Source organism: Vombatus ursinus, unplaced genomic scaffold, assembly GCF_900497805.2.
Source record: "Vombatus ursinus unplaced genomic scaffold, bare-nosed wombat genome assembly UNPS02009994.1, whole genome shotgun sequence".
Lineage (NCBI taxonomy): Eukaryota > Metazoa > Chordata > Mammalia > Diprotodontia > Vombatidae > Vombatus > Vombatus ursinus.
This window is the reverse complement of record NW_020949772.1, coordinates 4,206,943-4,232,315: the sequence shown is the minus strand read 5'-3', so window position 1 is coordinate 4,232,315 and position 25,373 is coordinate 4,206,943. Positions and strand designations below refer to the sequence as shown.

At 41.1% G+C, this 25,373-nt stretch overlaps 1 protein-coding gene across 1 annotated transcript in view; it reads left to right on the top strand.

The window, feature by feature from the left end:
- The first annotated feature begins 262 nt into the window (after positions 1-262).
- Positions 263-25,373, top strand: part of AACS (acetoacetyl-CoA synthetase) — a 90,044-nt gene continuing 64,933 nt past the window's right edge. Inside the window, exons 1-4 of the mRNA XM_027853564.1 lie at positions 263-420; positions 12,047-12,150; positions 12,932-13,052; positions 18,729-18,842. Of these exons, the coding sequence (XP_027709365.1) occupies positions 288-420; positions 12,047-12,150; positions 12,932-13,052; positions 18,729-18,842 (472 nt within the window). The 5' untranslated portion in view covers positions 263-287. The remainder of the gene's footprint in view (positions 421-12,046; positions 12,151-12,931; positions 13,053-18,728; positions 18,843-25,373) is intronic.

The following is a 25,373-nucleotide window of genomic DNA, read 5'->3' as shown; positions in this document are numbered from 1 at the left end:
CCCTGGCTCATTTGGCTGTGGGACGTTCGTCCGGCTCGTGCGGTTCCGGCTGCTCTCGAGCGCAGCCCTCGCGTCCTCCGCTCCCTCAGCCGCCGAGGTCGCTGCCGACATCCGGGAGAAGCCGGAGCGGGGGCCCGGCCGAGGCGCGCGCGCACGCTTGCTCGCGCGCACGCCGCGCTCCCGCCTGTGTCCGAGTGTGTGTGAGGGGGGCGTGAGCAAAGGAGCGAAGGCGCGCGACCCCGGCCCTCGCCGCCCCGGCCTCCGGGCCCGGCCCCAGAGCCCCAGCCATGTCCAAGGAGGCGCGGGCCGGGCACGAGAAGATCATGGAGGCGCAGGTTATGTGGGAGCCCGACGGCAAGAGGAACGCGCAGATGGACTGCTTCCGGGCGGCCGTGCGCTGTGGCCGCGGGCCAGCGCTGGGTGAGGGGCCGGGGCGGGCCGGGTGACCCACTCCTTACCCCTCCTGTCAGCGAGAGGGAGGGGGCTGTAGGTGGAAAACCCTCCCCCCGTGCCTCAGTTTGCCCTCCTATCATCACTCAGAACAAGGATGTAGATGGAGAACTCCCCCTCTGTGCCTCAGTTTACCCTTCTGTCACAGTGCAGGGAGGGACTGGGGAGAGGAGGTATATGTGGAAAAATATCCCGTCATGGTCCAGTTTACCCTCTTGTCAGTGGGCAGGGAGGGAGGAATCAGAAGCAGGGGTGTGTTTGAAAAACAGTGTCTCCAGGCATCAGTTTCCCCTCCTCTCAGCTTGATATGAGTAGGACTGGGAGCCAGGAACCAAAGACAGGCAGGTGTCCTGAGACAGGGACGTTAGGGCACAAAAAGTTGTGCCCATTTGTCTCAGTGCCTCGGTTTCTCCTGTTGGCCCTCTACAGTTGCAGTGGTGGAGGAAGTGCATGTGTGAACAAAGTGGACTTAGGGAGATTGTATTTGTCTTCTAGTCACCAGCACTAAGTGACAGGGACAGACAGTTCTCTCCTTCCCCCTTTTCCCCAGCACTTGGTGAGTGACAGCTGTATGGGGCAGGGTCCTGTGAGCGTGCGCATACCTCAGCTTCTCTCATTTGTCATCACTGTCAGTGGTGGAGACAGGTGGGCTGTTTAGGGGGCCCTGGGAGTTTGGGTGGGAAATAGCCCCGCCCCTCAGCTTCTCCCATGCTTGGTGATGAATAAGTGAAGCAGGGAAAGAAAGAGAATTCCTGGGGATGGAGCAGGAGGGGCATCCGCAGATGTATGGGTGGAGAAGGGCGGCAGACTTTGGTGCCTTCCTTCCCCCTCCCCTAATTCTCAGACAGAGAAGGACCCCGATCAAGCTATGCAAAGTGCCTGTTTTCCCTTTTTTTTTTAAGAAAGATGTAGCCTTCTCCCTGCCCTGCTCCCCACAAACCCAAAACTTGCATTTTTGAAGGCATTCCTTGGCAGGGAAGAGTGAGGGCTTTTTATACGTTGGTGATAGTGGTGGGGAAACATCTCTGTGCCTTCATAGTTTTCCCTCTATTAGAGGGACCATTTTCTGGGGCACCTGCTCTTGGTGAGGAGGGCAGGTAGGAAGGGATGTGGGATCTGTGTTTCAGAAGGGCAGCAGTGTAGAACTGGGTGGTTGGTCCTGAGATATGTGGGAGAAGGTCCTTGGGTGTGGCCTTTTGACTGAGTCTTAAGTTTTACTGAACAAATCCTTTTATTAAGGGTATTTGTTTTGTGCAGTTTGGATTCAGTCAGAGGGCTGCATGTGACCTATGTGGCCTCCAGGCCGCAAGTTCCCCACCCCTGCTTTAGAGTGATTAAATTTCAGAGCTTGAAATGACCTTAGAATTAGAACTCATTCTAGTCCAGCCCCTTATTTGACAACTTCAATGCTTTTCTCATTTTATTACATATGGAATCCATAGGGATCATAGGTTTTATAGTTGGGAGGGAACCCTCATTTTTTGGAGGGAACTCTCATTTTTTGGAGGAAAGAAACTGTCCCTGAGAGGGGAAGAGAATTCTCTCTAGGGTCACCTAGGTAAAATAGAAGAACCAGGATTCAAACATGGGTACCTAGACTCCAAATTCAGAGCTCTTTCCATCACACCCTGTTACCTGGAACATGCCATTGGCATAGTCATTCCAGTTCCCCTTTGATTCTGCCTTTGATTTCTGAGTGTGGTTCGGGTTTCCGAAGTCCCAGAGAAGGGGTGTGCTACCGAGACAAAGTACTTTCCCAACCATCCTTTTGGATGGGAATATGCTAGACTCTGCTGCTGATTGGAGTGGGACATTGGGACCTAGACTCACAGACCTGTGAGGGATCCGAGAGGGTTCAGGCTAAGATGAGCCCTACTCTTATCAGAGCAGGAATTCTCACTACAGCTGAGAAGTCAGATGATAAGTAAGCCAGTCTGAAGCCATCAAAACTCCCTAGGGCTGCCTGAACCAGATCAAAAAGTTATTGGGAAATGTTTAATAACAATAAAAATACAGTACAAGGTAGATAATGTAATTAACTTGTGGTTTTTCTGAGTCAATATGGGACCTTGCAAGGATGATGCCTCTGCTCCCCATTATCTCTTACTTCAAGCCATTGCTTGAAGAACTCCCACAGTGGAAACTCATAATATTAAAATCTAGACTAGTAGTGTCAAACTCAAATAGGGAAGAGAGGCCACTAAAGGATCCCTGTGGGCTGCATATTGTTTTAATTTTAAAATGTAATATTACCTGTTTTATCGTATTTTTACTTATTTTATTAAATATTTCCCAGTTAACATTTTAATCTTGTTCTTGCCACACTCAGGAGTGGGGGCCACTTGTCCCTGGTGTTTGATAACTCTGATCTAGATCTTTCTGGTTTCTGTACCATCCTCATTTTGTTTTTTTAGAGCTAGGAAATCAGAACCTGTCCTGTGTGTGGTCAGCTATTCTAGCTGAAATGATAAAGGAAATGATGTTTGGCTAAAACATCTGCTCACTGCTCATTTTAGAGGCCTCCCCCCCCCCCCCCCCCCGGACTTTACACTCTCCTTCCTCTCTTGGTCGAGAGGGCAGGGAAACTCTTGCTGTGGGGTCCTGCCCAAATGTGCTTTTCCCTTTAGCAGGGATCTTTGCCATAAACCTTTTTCGGTAATCACTTGAAAGTTAGGGCTTAATGTGTTACCCCATCCAGGAGGCAATTTGCATTTTTAGTTTCAACTAATTATGTTGGTGAGAGGTTTGGAAGATAGGCCAGAATGGGTCTTGGACATCTAATGAAATTTGTTCTGTAACTTGAATTGAATACAGCAAGCATTTATTATGCACATACTGCCAATCAATCAAAAAGCATTTATTAAGTCCCTACTATGTGCCAGGCACTGTGCTACAAAAACAAAATAGGGAAAAAAAATTCTTGCTTTCAAGGAATTTACATTCTGCTAAGAATGAATGCTGGTGGTGGGAAATGTAAGTTCTAGTCATCTCTTCCTGGAGAAAGTTTTGGGCAGAACCTGACTATTTGTGCCTTTGGATTGGATATCTTACTTACACAGGGGTGGGGAACCTGAGACCTCCAAAAGTCGTTGCTAATGCTTGTTTCATTGACCTGTTGAAGGACAGGACTCATCACACCCCATGTAGTCAGACAGCTTTTCCTTACATTCACCTCCCCTAAGTCTGGTTTGCTGTCAGTGCAGCGCCTCAACTTTTTTCCTCCCCGAAAACATTCCAGCTGAGCAGACAGTGAGGATTCTTCCAGGGGGCTTTAGGGAAAGTGCTCTATGACCCTAGTACTCTGTATGTAATTAGGGGGGCCATGTAATGAGACTAGCCTCAAATTCCTCTTTTCTTTAGAGAACTATGACAAGATGACCTCTTTTCCCTATTCAGCAATCAACAACTGTACCTTGGAGAAGGCATTGTGGGGGATAAACCTGAAGTATGTATTAGGCAGTGTCCTAGGGGCTAGAGAATAGTGTATACTCACAGAGTAGTGTATACCTTTCCCTCACATAGATCATGTTCCACCAGGCTAGGTGCAAGCATACCTGGATGAATATGCAGGGAAGGGTGTGGTGGAGCCAAAGAAGAGATTCAGAGGAAAGAGGAACATTTAAGGAGGTGAAAGAAATCAGGAAAGCCTTCACAGGTCACTGGAGCTAAGTTTTGAAGGAAGATAAGAATTTTTAAAGGTGGAAATGGATGGGATATACATTCTAGTCTCCAGTGACATCCTTGGGGGAATACTTGGAGGTGGAATACACTGTGTTAGCTTCTGGGAATGGCTGGAGTAGGATAGTTTGGCTGGAACTGAGAGTGTGTGAAGGGGAGTGATAGGAAGGCTGAACAGGTGAGTTATATAGAGTTTGTAGATAGAAATACTCACATACATACATGCAAATAAAAACATTAGGTAGTAAGTGCTATATGTTAAATGAATGGTGCAGACCATACAGATAATCAGGAGAGAAGATGGTAGGCAGATTGGTGCTTTCGTGAAATAGGAGGACTGAGAGTTGAACCCCCAAAGGTATGCACGGAGAAAGAGAGGATTTCACAGAGGTGCAGAGGAAGAGGAAGGCCTTCCCCAGTAATATATTTTACAGAGGCTGTCTAAGGTCACCGGGGCTTGAATAAGAATCCCTTCTATCAGCTGCTTGGGAAATGGTCAGCTAGCCTTTGATTTTGAAAACCTCCAGTGAATGAGGAGGCACTATGATAATATTGTAGCTAGTATTTGCATAGTGCTTATAGATTTGCAAAGCACTTTACAAATATGATCTCATATTAGCCTCCCAACAATCCTGTGAGGCAGGTGTTTTTATTATCCACATTTTACAGATGGAGAAACTGAGGCAGGCCAAGGTTAAGGGAGATGTCTAGAGTCACAGCTAGGGAGTATCATGTCTGAGGTAGTATTTGAACTCAGGTCTTTCTTACTCCCAAGTCTAGGGCTCCATCCGTTGTGCTATGTAGCTTCATTACATTGTCTTCCAGGGCAGAGCATTCCACTTGTGGCAAGCTCTGATTGTTAAAAAAGTTTTTTACCTCATATCAAGTTTAAATCTGCCTCGTGGTGACGTCTACTCCTTGCAGCTAATTTTACTCCTGGGCCCAAGCTGAACTATTGCTATATGACACTTTTTCAACTACTGGACATAAAGAGCTGTAAGGTACCCTTTAAGTCTTCTCCAAATCAAACACTTTCAGTTCCTTCAACCAGCCCTCATATGACAAAATCTAAATACCCTTTGCCATCCTGTTTCTGTGCTTGAACGCTTGCCTGCTTATCCATGTGATCTATTTGAGGGAAAGGTGTATATTACTCTGCTTATCTATCGCTTACTTGGGAGGCTCAGATCTTCTGAATTACCCCATCAAAGTAGAGCCTATAGTAACCCAATTCTCAAGAAACCCCCTCCTCCCCAGCCTCTCCAGAATCTGTACCAACCCCTAAAACTTGACTTAGGCACCAAGTTCAGGTTTCCTGCTCCTCCTCAATTTCTAGTGCTGCTTGACCCAGTTAAGAACCCTATGAAAACCACTGGGTCTCTATGCAGTTTAGGGCCCTCTTCTGTCAGGAATCCCAGCTAGTCTGACCTGTTTCCGTTCTCTGACTCTTCTGTCTTATCGGGAGTGTTTCTTCTCAACAACATTCACTCGGTTCACTTTGTCTCTATTGGCTCGCTTGGGCTGTGTTCTGTCTTGGGGTGCTCTTTCACCTACTCCATCTTGGAATCTGTAGCTCATTCCAACTACATTAATGCCACAGGTCCTTCTTAAAACGAGGCATTTAGGACATCACATGGTTCTCTACTTGGTGCATTTGATCATGAGATTTAAGCTGAATGGAACCTTTGAGACCATTTGAACCCATCTCTTCATTTTATAGGTGAAGAAACAGGTCCAGAGAGGTCCAAGTAACAGGGAGGAAGTAGCTGAGCTGGGATTCAAACCTAGGCCCTCAGGTTCCAATTTCAGTTTCTTTTTCTACTTCATTTGTATTGAACTTGTAGTCCAGCCTGAAACTTCTATATCTTTTTAGGCATACTGGTGTCTAGCAATGTTTCTCTTGTCTTTTACTTGTGGAGTTTTTTTTTTTATTTCAAGTGTGAAATTTTACATGTATCACAATGTTCTAACCTGTTGAAATTTTTATGTATCCTGGCTTTTAGCTATTCTAGCTATGTGTCAGTCAAAAATTTGGTAAGCATGTCATTTATGCATTTATCCAAGTCTTTGATAGACATTTAAAATTTTATTTCTTCTTTCAAACATTATCTATTGCATCCACTGCCCCCCATTTAACAATAAAAAAATGATAAACTCATCAGACCAAATATGCCTAGTAAAACAAATTCCTCTATTGGCCATGTTCATACATTGGCCATGTATGTTTCATTGTGCATTGCAAGTCCATCACTTTTCTGGGCGGAGGTAGGTGAGTGTATTTCATCTTCAGGACTCCCTCTGAACTTGTGGCTTATTGCATCCATTAGTGTTCTAAAGTCTTTCAAATTTTTTTTTTTAAATGTTCTTGTTGTTATTTGTTCTCCTAGTTCTGCTCACTTTCTGCTGCATCAGTTCATAGAGGTTTTTCCAGTTTCTGCTGAAACTATCCACTTCATTATTTTTTATGACACAGTAATCTTCCATTTCATTTATTATACCACAGCTTGTTTAGTCATTCCCCAATAGGAGACACTCCCTTAGTTTCCAGTTTTTGGCTGTTATGAAAAGAGTTGTTATACTTTTTTTTTTGGTTTTTGGTGAGGCAGTTGGGGTTAAGTGACTTGCCCATGATCACACAGCTAGTAAGTGTCAAGTGTCTGAGGCTGGATTTGAACTCAAGACCTCCTGACTCCAAGGCCAGAGCTCTATCCACTGCACCACCTAGCTGTCCCCATTCTTCTTAAATACATCTATATTTATATATCTATATCTATCTATCTATCTATATATCTATATAAACCTTTTCCTCTTTCTTTGATCTCTTTAGGAGTAAGTCTAGTAGGGGTACAGCTGGGTCAAAAGGTATGCAAAGTTTAGTAACTTTTGAAGTATAGTTCCAAATTGCTTTCCAGAATGGCTCGACCAATTTCTAGCTGAGCAAACAGCACTGGGAGAACTGAGTCTGTTTTGCTCTAGCCTCTCCAACATTTGTCATTTTTTTCTTTTGTCGTCTTTGCCAATCTTAGGCGTGTGAGTTAGAACCTCAGATTTGCTTTAATTTACATTTCTGTAGTATTTGGTTTGGAGTATTTTTATATGGTTGTTGATGGCATGAATTTCTTCCTTTGAAAAGTGCCCCTTTATGTTTTTTGACCATTGATAAAAATGTTAACAGCATAAGGATCAGCATAGGCCCCTTTCTACCCTTGTGGTGTCACACAAGATAACTTGCTAAGGCTTTCCTCACTGAGAAAGCCTCCTCCCCTTCCATGTATCTGTCCTACATTTTGTTGGCTATCCTTGCCTGCGTCCTTAAAAAAAACTTCACTAGACTTGCCCGTTTTCCCATAGCTATGCTCCTATAGCTCTCCTCCCCTTCTCAACTAAAATCTTTGAGAAAGCTAGCTTTGTATGCTAGGTGCCTGTCTTTTTTCTCACTTGCTTCTATGCCCTCCATAGCTCTCCTTGCTTCTGACCTTGGTTTTCAACTGTTCTCTCTCAAATTATCAGTAATCTCTTAATTGCCAAATCTTAATGGCTTTTTTCTCAATCCTCATCCTTTTTGACTTCTTCAAAGTCTTTGACACCATCTACTCTTGGATATTCTCTTTTGTTGTTCAGTCATTTTCAGTGGTGTCTGATTCTCTGTGACCCCATTTTTTTGTCGGGGAGTCTAGGCAGTGGGATTAAGTGATTTGCCCAGGGTCACACAGCTAGTAAGTGTCTGAGGCTGGATTTGAACTTAAGTCCTCCTGACTCCAGGGCTGGTGCTCTATCCACTGCGCCACCTAACTGCCCCATTTTTTTTGGGGGGGGGGGCAAAGATGCTAGAGTGGTTTGTCATTTCCTTCTCCAGCTCATTCATTTTACAGATGAGGAAACTTGGGCAAACAGGGTTAAGTGACTTGCCCAGAGTCACATAGCTAGTCAGTGGCTGAGGCCAGAGTTGAACTCAGGAAGATGAGTCTTCCTGACTCCAGGCCATTACACCACCTGAGCACACAGTTTGGATTAAATAAGTACTTGACTGAATGGACAGAGGGGTTGGCCTAGGAATTTCCCTTTTCCTTTTCTCCTTTCTTATAAATACTTGGAGATATTTTCTTTCTTTTTTTAAAATATAAATTAATTTATTTTTAGTTTTCAACATTCACTTCTACAAGATTTTGAGTTCCAAATTTTCTCTCCATCTCTCCCCTCCCCCCACCCCAAGATGGCATGGATTCTGGATACCCCTTCCCCCAATCTGCCCTCCTTTCTTTTACCCCCATCCCCCATTCTCTTATCCCATTCCCCTTCTATTTTCCTATAGGGCAGGATAGATTTCTATACCCCATTGCCTGTACATCTTATTTCTTGGTTGCAAGTAAAAACATTTTAAACATGCATTTTTAACACTTTGAGTTCCAAATTCTCTTCCTTCTTCCTTCCCCACCCACTCTCATTGAGAGGCAAGCAATTCGATATAGGTTATACATGTGTAGTCATGCAGAACACTTCCATAATCGTCATGTTGTCCCATTTATTCTATTCTCTTTGACCCTGTCCCTCCTCAAAAGTGTTTGTTTCTGATTGCCCCCTTCCCCAATCTGCCCTCCCTTCTATCATCCCCCCCTTTATCTTCTTTCCCCCTATTTTCCTGAAGGATAAGATAGTTATCTATAACCAACTGAGTGTGTATGTTATTCCCTCCTTAAGCCAAATCTGATGAGAGTAAGATTCATTCATTCTCTCTCACCTACCCTGTTTTCCCCTCCACAGGAGGGAAATTCACCTCTTTTATGTGAGATAATTTACCCCATTCTACCTCTCTCTTTCTCCTCCTCCCAGTATAATTCTGTCACCCCTTAATTTTATTTTTTACATATCATCCCTTCATATTCAACTCATCCTGTGCCCGCCCTCTCTCTCTCTCTCTCTCTCTCTCTCTCTCTCTCTCTCTCTCTCTCTCTATATATATATATATACTACCCTAATATTGAGAAAGGTCTCATGAGTTACAAATATCATCTTTCCATGTAGGAATATAAACAGTTCAACTTTAATAAGTCTCTTGTGATTTTTCCTTCCTGTTTACCTTTTCATGCTTCTCTTGAGTCTTGTATTTGAAAGTCAAATCTTCTATTCAGCCCTGGGCTTTTCATCAAGAATGCTTGAAAGTCGTCTGTTTTATTGAATGTCCATTGTTTCCCCTGAAAGATTATACTCAGTTTTGCTTTGTAGGTGGTTCTTGGTTTTAATCCTAGCTCTTTTGTCCTCTGGAATATCATATTCTAAGCCCTCTGATCCCTTAATGTAGAAGCTGCTAAATCTTGTGTTAATCCTGATTGTGTTTCCACAATACTTGAATTGTTTCTTTCTGGCTGCTTGCTGCAATATTTTCTCCTTCACCTGGGAACTCTGAGATTTGGCTATGATATTTCTAGGAGTTTTCCTTTTAGGATCTCTTTCAGGAGGTGATTGGTGGATTCTTTCAATTTCTATTTTACCCTCTGGTTCTAGAATATCAGGGCAGTTTTCCTTGATAATCTCTTAAAAGATGATGTCTAGGTTCTTGTTTTTGATCATGACTTTCAGCTAGTCCAGTAATTTTTAATTATCTCTCCTGGATCTATTTTCCAGATCAGTTGTTTTTCCAGTGAGATATTTCTCATTGTCTTCTATTTTCCTCATTCTTTTGGTTTTGTTTTATAATTTCTTGATTTCTCAAAGTCATTAGCTTCCATTTGCTCCATTACAATTTTTATGGAATTATTTTCTTCAGTGAGCTTTTGAACTTCCTTTTCCATTTGGCCAATTCTTTTGCCATTTGGGTTGGTCTATTTTTAAGGTGTTACCTCGGTATTTTTTTGGATTTCCTTTAGCAAGCTGTTGACTTGTTTTTCAAGATTTTCTTGCATCACTCTCATTTCTCTTCCCAGTTTTTCCTCTGTTTCTCTTAGTTGCTTTTCAAAATCCTTTTTGAGCTCTTCTTGGCCTAGGACCAATTCATATTTTTCTTGGAGGCTTTGGATGTAGGAGCTTTGACTTTGTTGTCTTCTTCTGGTTGTATGTTTTGATCTTCTTTATCACCAAAGTAAGATTCTATAGTCTGAGGTTTTTTATACTGTTTGCTCATTTTCCCAGCCAATTACTTGACTTTTAAACTCTTTGTTAAGGTAGGGCTCTGCTTCCAATGTGGAGGGCGTACTGTCCCAAGCTTCGGGGGTTTTTTGTAGCTGTTTTCAGAGATACTTCTAGGGAACTGTAAATTTTCAGTTTTTCTAAGGTGATATGATCTAAGGAGAGGTGTTTACTTCTTTCCTGGCCTATGCTGTGGTGTATAAGTGACCACAAGCACTCTTTTCTGCCCAGGAACTGTGAGGAGGATTCCCTCTCCTCTGCTACTGCAAACTCTGCCATGCCAGCATTTCTTCTCGACCCAGGATCACCACTCACCACTATGACCCAGATCCAAGCATGAGCAAATCGAGAGTACCAGCAAAGAGATCCTTGCAATCTCCCTCTGATCAGCCACTGGATACTCCCTCAGTCTCTGGCCCAAGAGCTCTGGAAGCAGCTGCTGCCCCAGGGCTGCACCGGGACTGGGGCTGAGACTGGGACTGAGCTTCTCTCTCATCATGGTCAGACAGACCTTTCCCACTGACCTAAGTTGTCTTTGTCGTTTGTGGTTTGAGAAGTCTGTATACTGCCACAGTTCTCCTTGACTTGGTCCCCTGAGGCCTGTTCCGGCTTTCCTCTGGCCCGGTCTTTTCCTGTTCGGCCCATACTGAACTGTGCTCCTCTCCCAGCCTGGCCCAATAGTCCTTTCCTGTCAACTTTCCAGGCTGTCTTGGGCTGGAAATTTGTTTCACTCCATCTTTTTGTGAGTTCTGCTGCTCTGGAATTTGTTTAGAGCCATTTTTTACAGGTATTTGGAGGAGTTTGGGGCAGAGCTCAAGCACGTCACTGCTTTTACTCCTCCACCTTGGCTCTGCCCCAGAGAGATATTTTCTGATTAAGAACTAGATTCCTTAGAGTGTGTTCCAGTTTGCAGCATGTTCTACCCTAGTTGAACCAAAGACGCTGCAGAGCTTTAGAGTACTTCATCTTGTCCTGATGTGTTTGAGTTCTTTCTTCATTCTCTAAGTACGGGTTGATCCAGTTCTGTCAGACCAGACCTCTTGGCCCTGAGCACCTTGGAAGCAGATGAGCTTGTCTTTCACAGGCGGAGGGGGTGATGAGTATGAGTAGTTGTACACATATATATATGTGTGATACTTTACCATTTTGAAGGTCTTTCATCTTATCTTTGTGTCATCCCTGGGAAGTGAAGTTAATTAATTTTCATTGATGGGGAAACTGAAGCCCATGGAGTTCAAGGGCTTAAGCACATATTGTAATTTTCAGAGCTGGACTTCAGTCCCAAGTCTTGGGAATCTTAAGTGAAGTTTGCTTTTCACTATACTGTGAACTTGGTCAGTGACTTGCTATAGTAGCATTACCAGTGACTTTCCAAGCAATTACATGGAAGCCAATGAAAGGCTTTTTCCCTCCATTGCTGGTGCCCAGCCCTGAAGTATTTCGGTGGAACTGGTGTTCCATATATTTTATATTTTAATATTCCATTTTTAGCCTGAGTTCCACCAGTTTCTTTCTCCTTACATGGAATACTGTTGTCTAAGCGCCAATTGTTGATGTCTGACATAATAGACTACTCTTGTAGTCACTTTTAGGTGACTGTGAGTAGTGGCTATCCATTATGGGTATCTTGATTTGGATTCTCTTTGTTCCTAAATTTCTTTCCTACTGAACAAGCACTCTCCAAAAGTGTAATTGCATGAACTGCCTCCCAATAAAAATGAAGCTCCTTGTTGCATTGTTGAATTATTCTTATAGAACCTTACCTATATAGTGATTCCAATTTCTTTATTTTTAGCCAATTATAATGAATTGTATCAGTGGTCAGTGGATTCATACTCAGATTTCTGGGCAGAGTTCTGGAAATTCAGTGGAATTGTCTTCTCTCGTATGTATGACGAGGTGAGTGTATCATTTTTAGGTTTTTACCCTTAATATAGATAACTTAACAAAGTTCTTTACACTGCAAAATACCAGGGGTCTTGAAAGGAGGCCTGTCATCACAGCTTATTGTGGCTGTCATCATGCGATACTGTGAATAGAGAGCTGGCTTTGCAGTCCAGAAGATAATTACTGTGTGAGGATAGCCAAGTTACTTAACCTCTTAGTCTCCCAGGCAACTTTCTAAGACTCTTAAGGTGAACAAATGTCACTGATCTGTATTGGTGGAGGGAATTCCCACACTGAAAGTTCCCTACACCAGTAAAATCCCAGGTCCAGCCCCTGCCCTACTTCCCCATCTGTTTTGTGTGATACAGAGATATGGTTAGTTAACAATGGGCAAAACACTGACAAAGTTATATCCTTTTATATTTTGGTTAAAATATCATCTGTGAGTTAATTGAAGAAGCAACACTGAATAGAATTTCAGTGAAAATTACACTGAGCTGTCTCATGGACTCTTGAGTGTAGACCATAGCTTTTTAGTCTGTTCTTCTAGATTACCTTTGGTGTTTTCACTTGGGAAGTTGGCTGATTTTCTCCAAAAGAAATGGAGAAAATCCAGAATGCATGGCATTAGTTTCTACTTTTCACTTCCAGGGCATTTGGAAAGCTTTAACAAATTTAAAACCCTTTTAAGGAGTACTTTGGATCAGCCAGTTGGCTAGTTTTCTAGTTGGATAGCTTAGAAAACAATGGTGATGATTTACTGGCTCTTAATTTGCACTGTCATTTTCTCTAGGTTGTTGATCCATCGAAGGGAATTGCTGATGTTCCTGAGTGGTTCAAAGGCAGTCGTCTGAATTATGCTGAAAACCTTCTGAAGCACAAGGAAAACGACAAGATTGCCCTGTATGCTGCAAGTGAGTCTTCACTCCTCATTTCAGATTCTCTTCTATGCATGTTGCAAGTGCCCGAGCTGCCATTTCAGTACCACAAACATTTATTAAGCACCTGCTGTGTGCAGAGCCCTGTGCTAAGCTCTAGAGGAGACACTCACAAGGTCTAAGTCTGGCAGAGATCTTGTTAGCTTTTAGCAAGAAGAGGATAGTATTTTTTAAAAATTAATTTAAATTTAAAATGAATTCAATTTTAATTTTCATTTCCAAATTATTTTCCTCTCTCTATCCTCTCCCCATTAAGAAGGTAAGAATTACAGTGCCTGTCATACATATGAATAATATAAAACATATTTCCACATTAGTCATGTTCTGAAAAGGAAAAAAAAAGAAAAAGAGTAAAAAATATGCTTCAGTTTGTGCGCTTGAGTCTGTTGCTCTCCATCTGGAGGGGATAGCTTTCATACGAGTCCTTTTGAATTGTTTTGGAGTTATTAAATCTTTCACAGTTATTTATTATTACAATATTGCTGTTATTGGGAAGGTTATTCTCCTAGTTCTGCTTACTTCACTTTGTATTAGTTCATGTAAGTCTTCCCAGGTTTTTCTGAAACCATTCCCTTCATGTCTTATAGCTTAATAGCATTCCATCACATTCATATACCATAGTTCTTCATCCATTTCCCCAGTTGATGAGCATCCCCTCAGTTTCCAATTCTTTGCCACCATGAAAATAGCTGCTGTAAATACTTGTGTATCGATCCTTTTCTTTTTTCTTTGATTTCTTTGGTGTATAGATCTAGTAATGGTATTGCTGGGTCAAAGGGTACAAACAGTTTGATAGCTCTTTGGACATAGTTCCAAGTTGTCCTCCAGAATGGTCAAATCAGTTTACAACTCTGCCAGTGAAAGCACTACTGTATTTGTTTTCCCACATCCCCTCTAGCATTTGTCATTTTCCTTCTCTGTCATGTTAGCCCATGTGATAGATGTGAGGTAGTACCTCAGAGTTGTTTTAATTTGCATTTCTCTAATTATTAATCTTTCAGAGCATTTTTCCCAGTGGCTATAGGTGGCTTTGATTTCTTAAGAAAACTGTCTGTTGATATCCCTTTACCATTTATCAGCTGGGGAAAAGAAGAGTATAATATTTGGACCCTCATCATATTCACTTGCTAAAAGATTTTCATTATGTTCTCATTATGTCTGAGACACTAGTGGGGAGCTCACTCCCACTTTATAGATGAAGAGAGGTCAGCACAGGGGTTCCATGTTACTGCACTAAACTCATACATATCCATTTAGCTGTGGTGGTGGAGCTAGATCTCAAGTCTACCAAATCTTGGCCCAGTGATTTTTGCATCAGATTTTTTTTTTCTTTTTTATATATTTCTTTTTTTTGCTAGGCAATTGGGGTTAAGTGACTCGCCCAGGGTCACACAGCTAGTAAGTGCTGTGTGTTGTGTCTGAGACCTAATTTGAACTCAGGTCCTGCTGACTTCACGGCCAGAGCTGTATCCACTGTGCCACCTAGCTGCCGCCTTTTTTTATCTTTTAGAAAATAGAATGTGCAGATATGTGTTAATTTATTTTAATAGCTGTATTCATGATAAATTGAGTAAATTAGATACTTTTCAAATGCAAATAATTTTTAAATGCACTGTTTTGTAAAGAAATTGTGGTTATCCTTTTTATGAAGTGAATAATCATTTCCTAATTATTTATTTACTTTTTGTAAAGTTGGACTTTCACACATATTGAAATTTTATTTAATGTCTGGGAATGTGTGTTATACTGCTGGGTTCCTTTCTCTAAGGAGTAGAAATTGGTAATAGCTCAGCTGGCCTAATTCAGATAGAGGACACTTGCTAGGCTGGATTTGACCATGCTTTCAATCTTCCATTTCTATCACAGTATGAATGACAGCCCTAGGCCCCTACAGCAGCGACAGAGAGGAGGAATAATCTAGGAGTGGCCCCTGGGCATGGCTTCCTTGGGACTCAGCCGGCCTCCCTGTGCTTACTACATGCTCTTTCTCACTGCTTCATTTAGGCTGATTTGATCCAGGATGTACTAGCTGCCTTTCCATTATTTTTCTCCTTTTACATAATACCTGGAACCAAGCGATTGTGCAGTGTGATGTCCTCTCCAGCTGCTCTGGCTGCTCCAGGGCAGTCTTTTTTGCCCAACTCAAAGTGCTTCTTTGGCTCTTCCCTCTTTGCCACCGGGCACTTCCCACTCTCTCCCAGGGATGTTAACAGTGTTCCAAATTGGTCAATTTTTTTAGGTGATCAAAGCTCACTCCTTTAAGTGGCAAAACTTTTATTACGTTGGAAATCTTTGCTTGCATGAAGGGTAGCTTGGTGCAGGGGAAGGGAAATTGAATGTAGAGGCTGGACAGCCCTGGTTTTATGCCCTGTCTGTGGACTTTGCTGGCTGTGTGACCCTGGGCAGGTACTCTGGCCTTGCTGAGCTGCATTTTCCTTGTTTGTAAGATGGGGATGCTGACAGGCAGGTTGTGAGGGAAAACACTGTGTAAACCCTGCAGTCACAATGTAAATCACTAACATTATTGTATCATGCCTTAATACACTGATATCATTTGAGTTTGTTGAGTTGTGTAGGGCTATGCAGCCCCATGTTAAGCGGCTCTAATCAGTTAAGCCTTTTTAATTGAGTGCTTGGTTCTAACAGTTTTTCTGTCTCCTCTCTCATAGTGAGATCTCACTTTTTTGCTACTCTCATAGTACTTGTTAGTGGTAGTTTTTGACCTCTTCTCACCTTCCCTTTTGTAATTTACTGCATCTAGTCTGCTCTGTGCTTGGAAACCCAATAATTAGGCTTGTTAAAATTCCATGTAAAATAAGAGTAAGTAGTCCATGAGTACGAGTTCTTTTGTGACTAAAACTATGTGGTAGTGTGTGGCCTTTGTGATACTTATTTGGAGGCCTTTTTTTTGCTTTCTTTCTGGATCTTTTTGGATATATGAGATTGTCAGAAGCATGGTCTCCAGATGTCTACTTTACTATATTGGCATTTGTTTAAAATGAGGCAATCCAGTGATATAGTCCATCCTAAACTTTCTTTAAAACAACAGCAACAGCAGTATATGGACAACAGTATATGTTTATGCCTGTGAATGTATTCATTGTGGGAAAAGAAGATAAGTGTGCTGAAGCATCAGGGAAAGGACTCCTGATTTGTTTCACCCACCAGTTCTGCTCTTCATTGTAGCCTCAGGGTCAGTGACTTAACTCTTGGAGGCACCATGGTTTATGAAGGCAGCTTCAGGTACACCTTGCTTTAAGTAAACCTAATGTATTTGATTCTGGTTTATAAAACAGATTAGGAGAGAATTATTTGCTTTGCAAAGATTCATCATAGGATTTTAAAAAGAATAATATATATCCTTGGTGATTGAAGAACAGGATTCATCTGACACACCATTCTTTCAGATGTGTGCCAGTGGTGTATAGTGAACAATCTATTGTGTATGAAGACTGGAAGGGGAAATCTCAGATGCTGGGTGTTGCTAACTATGGAATGTCAGGTCCATGCATTACTCTGGGCAGTACCTTTGTCATGCAGTAATTGTGTTCCATTTTGTGTTGTATTGATTTCCATATATGTAACCCCTCTGTTAGAATCTAAGCTCCTTGAGGGTAAGGGATCATCGGCTCATAGATTTGGAGCTGAAAGGGGATTTTGACCTCATCTTCTTATTTTCTGTGTGAGGAAACTGAGGCCCAGATGGTTGAATGACTTGCCCAGGGTTATACAGATAGTAAGTGGAAGAACTGGGGCTTGAACACAGGTCCTCTTGACTCCAAATTCAGTTCTATTTACATTGCACAATGTTCCTCACTTTTGTACTTAATTTTTATATTCAAGTGAACATGTAGTTGTCTAGTCTCATTATCTAACACAGTGTTCTACACATAGTACCTACTCTGTTCTATCGAATTAACCAGACGATTGTCTTATAGAAATCACAGCATCTCAGACTGAAGAAATAAAAGGCCTAACCCATATCTCAACGAAAATCCTTCTTTAGCCTGGTTGATCAGTGGCCATCCATTCTCTCTTCTGAAAGCTGGATTAAAGGGAAGCTTACTCTGGCCTAAAGCAACCCTGGACACCTCTGATGAATCGTTAGAAAGTCCTTCCTGCCACCTAAGTCTGCCAGTCTCTCTCCCTTCCCCCCTTTGCTACTGTCTCTGCCTTTTGGGACCAGGCAAGACAAGTTTAACCCTTCTGATGGTCAGTCCATTTGAGAGAGTGAATAAAAGGACAGGAACAGCCTATGGGTACTGAGATTTACTTAAGACTTAGAGAGCCAGAAGTTTACCTTTCGTCTTATATAATCCTGAAGAACTCCTGTTTCAGGGTGTTCCTTTTCCCACTTTTGGTAAACCTTTGGGTTTTTGAAATGATTATAAAAGTGCTATTGAACCAGCAATACTAGGCTGCCAGAGGGCCAACCATTATCTTGCCTGGGTCCTGACTTTGGGGCTTAGTAAACCTTTTTAATATTTGTTTTTCTCATTTCTCTTTAGAGTTTGAGATGTGATGTTCTTATGCCTTGGGCTTATTGAATTTGCCTTTTTTTTTTTTTTTTTTAACATTGAAGCCCCTTAACTCCTTCCATTTTAAAATTTATAAGTGTCCACAGACCAGATGAGCTCCACTGTTACGTATTCCTTTTAAGCAGGAGAAAGTAAAGTCAAGACTCTGAATTTGGCATTTTATTAACTTTGTTTTCTTTGGGTACCATTCTCATCTGAGTTGCTCACTAATCTCCATAGCTCTGTGCTGGTCCTCGCAAGGTTCTATTCTGAGCTCTTTTGGCTGTTTTAGATCTAATCCTTTCCATGTATAATCCCATGAGCCTCTGATACCTCCAAATAAATTGAAATTGCATCAATTGTTCATTGCCTTCACACTCCAATGAGTGGTGCAAAAATAATATGCAATGAAACTCCAACTCTGTATATTGAAGCACCAACCAGAGGCTCGTGATATGTTGGAGCTGTAGGAATCTAAGCTACTGACCATTTTTTACTCAATAGAAGGTGATCATTTTGGTAATGCCGAAGGAAGGAAAGAAGGAAGGAAAGGAAGAGTAGAGTTAAGGGGAGTAGAGGAGGAAAGGAGGAAGGAACACAAGAAGAATGGAAGAAAGGGAAGGAAGGAAGGAAACAAGCATTTATTAAGTACCTCTCAAGTGCTAGGCACTGTGCTAAGTGTTTTACTGAGAAGTGATTAACAAATTTCCCTGATAACCACGGAGAAGACTTGTGTACCTCAACTTAAGCAACTCTGCTGATATACTTTAATATCAATGCACATCAAAGATAAATTAAGGGATAATTATTCATTTAAAAAGAATGTTTTATTCTTGCTAAAACATTTATAGCTGATTTCTCTTAAATAGTGAGCTTCCTAAGTATACATAAAACTTTTGATGGGCTAACATTTCCTTTTGGATTATCTGACCGTTTTTATTTAAAATGAGGTTGTTTTTCTTACTCTGTTTCAGAAGAACCTCAGTGGCTGGGGTCATATGATCATAACCTGTGAAAAACTAGGACATAAAGTGTGCTTCTCAGTACAGTTTGGGTGTCTGTCCCATAACCCTTTGGCAGATGCAAACTTCTTTCTGGTGGTCCATGAATGATTAATCTCTTCTTCTCTTTGCAGGGGAAGGCAAAGAGGAAATTGTAAAGGTGACTTTTGGAGAGTTAAGACAACGGGTGGCTTTGTATGCTGCAGCTATGAGGAAAGTTGGAGTGAAAACAGGAGACAGGGTGGTTGGTGAGTATCCTCTGTGGCTATTGTCCAAGTGGGCCGGTGCTGAGGAGGAGATGCACTGGGCCCAGAACAAGCTCTTACTGAACTGGCTTTCAGGCTTGGGAGAAATGTTATTTTTATGGAGAGAACAGCATTCTGCCTAGTCAGCCTGTAGATCACTGAATAGTTGGCCTGGGTAAGACCTTAAAGATCATCTGGCAGAGTTCTCTTACTTTACAGAGGAGTTTGTGCCTAGGTCGGGGAGAGCCTGCTTGAGTCTGTGCAGTTAATCCGTGGCAGAGTTGGTTCTTTGACCCATATCTGCTTACTCTAAGACCAATACTTTTGTATTACACCACATTGCCTTTGCAGATGACAAAAGCTAACTTATTTGAGGATGTTTCTGCTCACTTACTTAATTTGTTAAGAACTGCAAATATTCATGCTATGGAGAAAGATTGTAAGGTATGTAGTATGCAAACAATTTAGTTACTGAAAGGAGTAGAAAAATACCTTTTGTATAAAGAAAAAGGGTGAAATAAATTTGTAAAGAAATATAGTTTCTTAGATAAAATGTGGGAGAATACTGGATAGAGAACTTATCTCTAAATGAATGTACTGAGAGGACTTGTTTGAAGGCAGAGAAAAGACGGAGGCTAAAGGGCATTGTGGTCTATCAGCTTACTTGCATTTGGCTGTTTTTAGAGTTTTCAGGATTATAACTAACAGAGTTGTAAATCAAATAGCTATGTGGAGAATATGGGAAGATTAACAGGACCATTTGGTTCTTACTTAACTTATACAACTGAATGAAAAAATGGATTTTTTTAGTTTAACGCAGGTTCCCTACCACTTGTTTAACTTCATAAGAGAATGTTGACCGTCTTCCCCACCTCTGCCCCTTAGTTCCTCTGGTTTCACTCAAGACTTAGCTCAAGGCCCACTTTTCCTGGTTCCCCCAACTGCTAGTGCCTTCCTCTCTGAAATTATCTTTTATTTACCTTATATATGTCTTATATGTATCTAAATTCCTTGAGGGCAGGGACTGTTTTTGCTTTTCTTTGTTTCTTCAGCGTCTGGCATATAGTAAGTGCTTTTAAATACTTGTTGCTTGCCTGACCACTAGGACACTCTCATTTGAGGCCTGAAAAGTGGAAAAGTCAGCTGTAAAGAAGCTAAGTGTGAAGAAACCAGCAGAGTATGCTGATGGGAAAATCTCAGCTGCTTTGATGGAAACTTGCTGATTGGAAGAGAGGCTATTGCTTTGCTGATTGGCTAAAGAAAAGCCTGGATAAGTTGTTTAGATGCTCCTTGGAAGAGAATCGAATTCTGTTGCTGCTTGACGTTATTGGCCTTCAGTGCCCTCTACCACTTGAGAGAGGAGAAGCCTCAGAGGTACCCAGTTGTTCTCTTCTGTCTCTAGTTTGAAAGGGAGATCCAGAGGGGAAAAGACAAGATTGTGCTGTGAGAAGAGACTTGACTGGCTGAGAGTTGATTGGACTAGGCAGAATCCTGTTTATTGAAGAGCTGGTTGGGCTCGTCTTGATTGCCTCCCTGGTTTTTCAGTTCTCAGGTATTGTTGTTTAGTCGTTTCAGTCATGTCCGACTTTTTGTGAGCCCATTTGTAGTTTTCTCAGCAAAGGTACTTGGTTTGCTATTGTCTTCTCCAGTTCATTTTCCAGATGAGGAAACTGAGGCAAACAGGGTTAAGTGATTTGCCCAGGCTCACACAGTTAGTAAGTGTCTGAGGCTGGATTTGAATTCGGTTCTTGTGACTCCAGACCTGGTGCTCTATCCACAGTACCACCAGCTGCCCTGGTGTAAGGGAACTGTATTCCCTTATGTATAGCATAATGGTTTTTAAAACCCTGTTAAGAGTAATTGTGAGTTAAAAGAACTTGTCACTTCTTTATCAGCTTGAGAGCCCAAGAGAAGTAGCTTTGCCCAATTGGAGAGAAGTTAGGACCAGACAGGAAACAGATAGTGAAGAGGCTTCATGTGGTGTGGATTGTCCTTGAACGGACTAAAGAAGTCAAAGTCTAAAGTCCAATTGTGAGGTTCTCCAAGAAGTTTGTTTCCCTGTCTTGTGCTTCCATTCTACATTTCCATAATTGTGTACCTATTCTCCCTTATGGACACTATGTGCATTGGTAGGAGAGTTATGACCCAGGTCTGTGGGTGAACTCTGATGAACTGATTATTCATTTGCCTTATATTGAGTAACTCTATTGTTGTGATTATTTATCCTTTTGCCTTATCATGAAGTATATGATTTATGTTTAAAAGTTAATGGTGTCATTGGCAACTGAGTTTGTGTAAATGGAAAGCACACCAGTGGGAACTTGGGAGCTATAGTGCCAAGTAGTAGTAGTGTATCTCCCCCCCCCCCCCCCATAATGTGTGTGGCAGGGAAACTCCTGGAATCCTGAGAGAGTTTAAGTTGTAGTAATGTGGCATACCCTTCTCTGGGAACCCCAGACCTATTGATATAAGGGCAAGTTGGGGTGAGCAAACTGAGAGTAGAATCTATGCTACGCCCAGGTACTATAATGTGGGAGCTCATTTCAAATTGATTGGTGGTGCTGTTTACATTTACATGGAAGAGATTGGGTAGCCATCTTGGTTTTCTTGGATTGTGATACGGATCCACTAAAGCAAAAAGAATTTTGAATATTTTTTTTTGAACAGATAATTTTTTGGGGAGTGTTTTCCTTCCAGACTGTTTTTTCTTTTTCTTTTCTTTTTTCCAGACTCTTTTCTATGATATAATTTTGATTGTTTGGATATTAAATATTAATCTTTGTTGATTTATTATACCTATTATTAGGTATGGAAGTTAATGTGAGCAGTCCAGATATAACATGTCTAGAGCACTGGTGCTTTAGCAATGTAGGTAGAGGTTCATAGAAGACTCTTAGTTAAGGGAGCAGCACCTGTTGTAAGAGCTAAAGAAAGAAGCTGTTTTACAAGAGGATTTTGGAAATGCAAGGAAATGTGAAATACTAAGAAGCACGAGAAAGGTGGTATCCTATTTGTTTTCTGTAAATTACTTGAAGATGTAGGCCCTTCTGAAATTCCTAGCAAGATAGGGGGCAGCTGGATGGCGCAGTGGATAGAGCACTGGCCCTTGATTCAGGAAGACCCAAGTTCAAATGTGGCCTCAGACACTTGACACTTTTACCAGCTGTGTGATCATGGGCAAGTCACTTCACCCCATTGCCTCAAAAAGAAAACCCCTCAAAAAACCCAACAACAACACAAAAAGAAAAACAAACAAGATACGGGTTCCAGAGAGTGACTGGAGTCTGATCTTAATTAATGAGATAAAGTATTGTTATCAAATCTTAATTTATTATATTAAGTTTATTAATCAATTTGTATTAATATTACACTAAATATTATTATGTGGTGATAAATCATTATAATTAACTTGGAAGAAAAAGCCATTTCAAATGCAAGAAACAGTTACGGATGTTAATAGGTTTCCCCACATCGTAGAGTATAATGAAATACAAAGTGGAACCACAGGTCCAAGCTAGAACTTTTTTTAGGGAAGGAGCCATGTTCCCCTGAGGAATGCCATGGAGCATTTGGGTCACTGTATCATTGTCAGTTATAAGAGTGGTGACAAGTGGATATGCATGGTTTCCACAATTAATTGCCTTTCTTCAAGTTTCATTTCACATTTAGCTTTTTAAAAAGTAGCATTTCTAATGGAATTACTAAATAAGCCCTTCTTGGTTTTCATAGCCGGTTTAGACTACTGCTCTGACCTCACAGAATTTGAGTTGGAAGGGTCCTCAGGGGTGATCTGGTACAAGTCTTACCTGAAGAGCAGTCTCCTTTACAACATTCCTAATAAGTGGTCATTTGGTCTCTGCCTGATGGCTTCTAGTGGTGTGGAACCTGTTACTTCCTCAGGTGGCCTGTTCTACTTTTGGTCAGTTCTATTTGTAAGGGAATTGTCAAACAATCTGTCTTGTTTGATTGGAATCTTCTTTTCTGGTTAAGCATCTTCACTTCCTTGTACTACGTGGTTTCTAGTTCTATCCTTCCTCATCCTGTGCCCTTCTTAAAATGTGGCTCTGAAAACTGAAATTTTAATCAGAGTGTCAGAAAAGCTGTTAGAAGCAAAGCAAAATTATAAAGTATATCAAGTACATAATTGTCTATTGCAAAAGCATATTTCAACTCACAGAAGTATTCAGACTAAGAAGAGACTCTTAGAGTTCATTAGTAAGTTAACATTTTGTTCTAGGCACACCTAGAAAGCAAGGAAATTAGACTATGTCTTTATTAACTCTGGAGTTCCGTGGGTCTGAATTTTCCTAGGTAGAGAAATATAAGGTTGATGTTAGGATCTACTTGCCCAAGGGCCAAAGAAGATAAATAAAGAATATCTGCAATTATAATTTGTGAAGATTAAATTTAGAAAAAAACATCATCATTGCATTCATTTTCAGGAGCATTTTTATGCACAGTGAGAGTGTCTTGTTTTCAAGGACAGTTTTTCAAGATTGCATTCCTGATCTCTAAATAGTCCCAGCCTTTACCTTAAAGGAGTTTCTGTTTGATTAGATGTAAGAAAGCACACACATAAAAAAGTAATATAAAAATGCTTGCTTGTTTTCCTGCTATCTATTCTTGGGAGATCAAGGTTTCTTCATGCTTAACTTTCACTCCTTATAATACTAGAGAAGAACAAGGAACCATTTTGAAGACTGGGAGGAAAGTCAGTGATCCTATGGCTTGACCCTTTGGTCCTTTAAATATTATTGAACTTTTGGTGTGTATCTAAAGAAATCATCTTAGGTATAATTTGTGTTAGGAGAGATGGAAGGAGAAAGTTTATCTGTGAGAGGCAAGAATCTCCAAATTTAACAGGTAACAATGAAGCAAGTTGACTATCTAGAACATAGTAGGTGCTTAAGGAATATATCTTGCTTTATTGATTGTTGGTTTCTGGAGGGAAACTGAAGAGATCTAGAAACTAGAGAAATGGGCCATTTCCCAGAGCAGGTCAGTTTTTTTCAGGCCCAAACCCTACTTTTCTTAGGTTCATTCTAGTTAGTATCTTTTATGCTTAAGACCCTGGTTTTCACAGAGCATTGCTATTCTAGAAGCAACTTAAAGATCAGCATGTTTGCAATGGCTGTATTTGATTTGTCTGTTTCAGGGCCTAAAAAACATCCTAGAAAGTAATGTTAGTAGTATGGTGGGAAGGCAGGAGGCCTGAACTGGGTGGTCAGGAGACCTTGTTTTTTTTTTTTTTTGGTGAGGCAGTTGGGGTTAAGTGACTTGCCCAGGGTCACACAGTTAGTAAGTGTCATGTATCTGAGGCCGGATTTGAACTCAGATCCTCCTGACTCCAAGGCCAGAGCTCTTATCTACTGTGCCACCTAGCTGCCCCGAGATCTTGGCTTTAAAGCCACCTTTGACATTGACTCACTATGTGCAAGTCATATCACTTCTCTAGGACTCAGTTTACCTTTCTTTAAAGCAAGGAAATTAGACTAGGTCTTTACCAACTCTGGGTTCTGGGAGTCTGAACTTTCCCTGTCCTTAAAAAAACGAAGAAAGAAGGAAAAAAAAGTAAAATACCTTCTTAACCTTTCTTGAGCTCTGGATTACATCTTTCTACCTTGCTCATGGAGAATTGACATTAAGTTAAACATAGTCCAGCTTTACTGTTTGTTTACTTTGGCTCTGTTATAAATATGATCTTTCAGAACTGTATGTTTTGAGGGAGGAGGAAGGTTTACAGGGAATGAATGATTCCTTGTGTTGAGAAATTTGTTTCATTTTACTCCCTTCCCAGCAGGGAACCAGATGATTTAACTGAAAAATTCAAAGGAAACTCTTCTGTTTATCAGTGAAGTAGTAGAAGACAGTTTGAGAAAACTTGTTCCAGGTAATGTTGCTTAGGTCAGTCATGTAATCTACTTCATAAGGAAGAACAGACTTCTGCCATTTTTTGGTCACTGAAAAGCCAGGTAGGTCTTAAAAGATCTTCTCTGGACTGAATATTGAACAAGTGTTTTGAGTAGTTACTTCCTACTGGTCAGCTAAATATTAGCTTAGTGGATTTTCACATTGGAAAAATGTGAATTTGTGGGTTGGTCCTAATTCACTTTCAAACAATAGATTCTTTTTGAGAGATAAGTAGGAGGCATGTTAATACAGTGTTTTTCTTTGAATACGTATACAATGAAATATGGCAGTAAGAAATATATTCCATTGATTAGGAAATAGTTTAACAAATTGTAGCATATGAATGTAATGGAATAATCCTATACCATACACAACAGTTAAGAAGAATTCAGAGAAACATGGGGAGGGTCTGTAGGAGCTGATGTAAAGTGAAGTCAGCAAAACTAGGAAAATGATGTACATAATGACTACTCAATATAAATGGAAGAATAATAGGAAAAAACTGAACACTTTCTAATGACCAAGCTTAGTCTCAGAAAAGGGGAGAAAAAAATGCACCTCTTTCCTTTCCAGTAGAGAGAGAGAGAGAGAGAGAGAGAGAGAGAGAGAGAGAGAGAGAGAGAG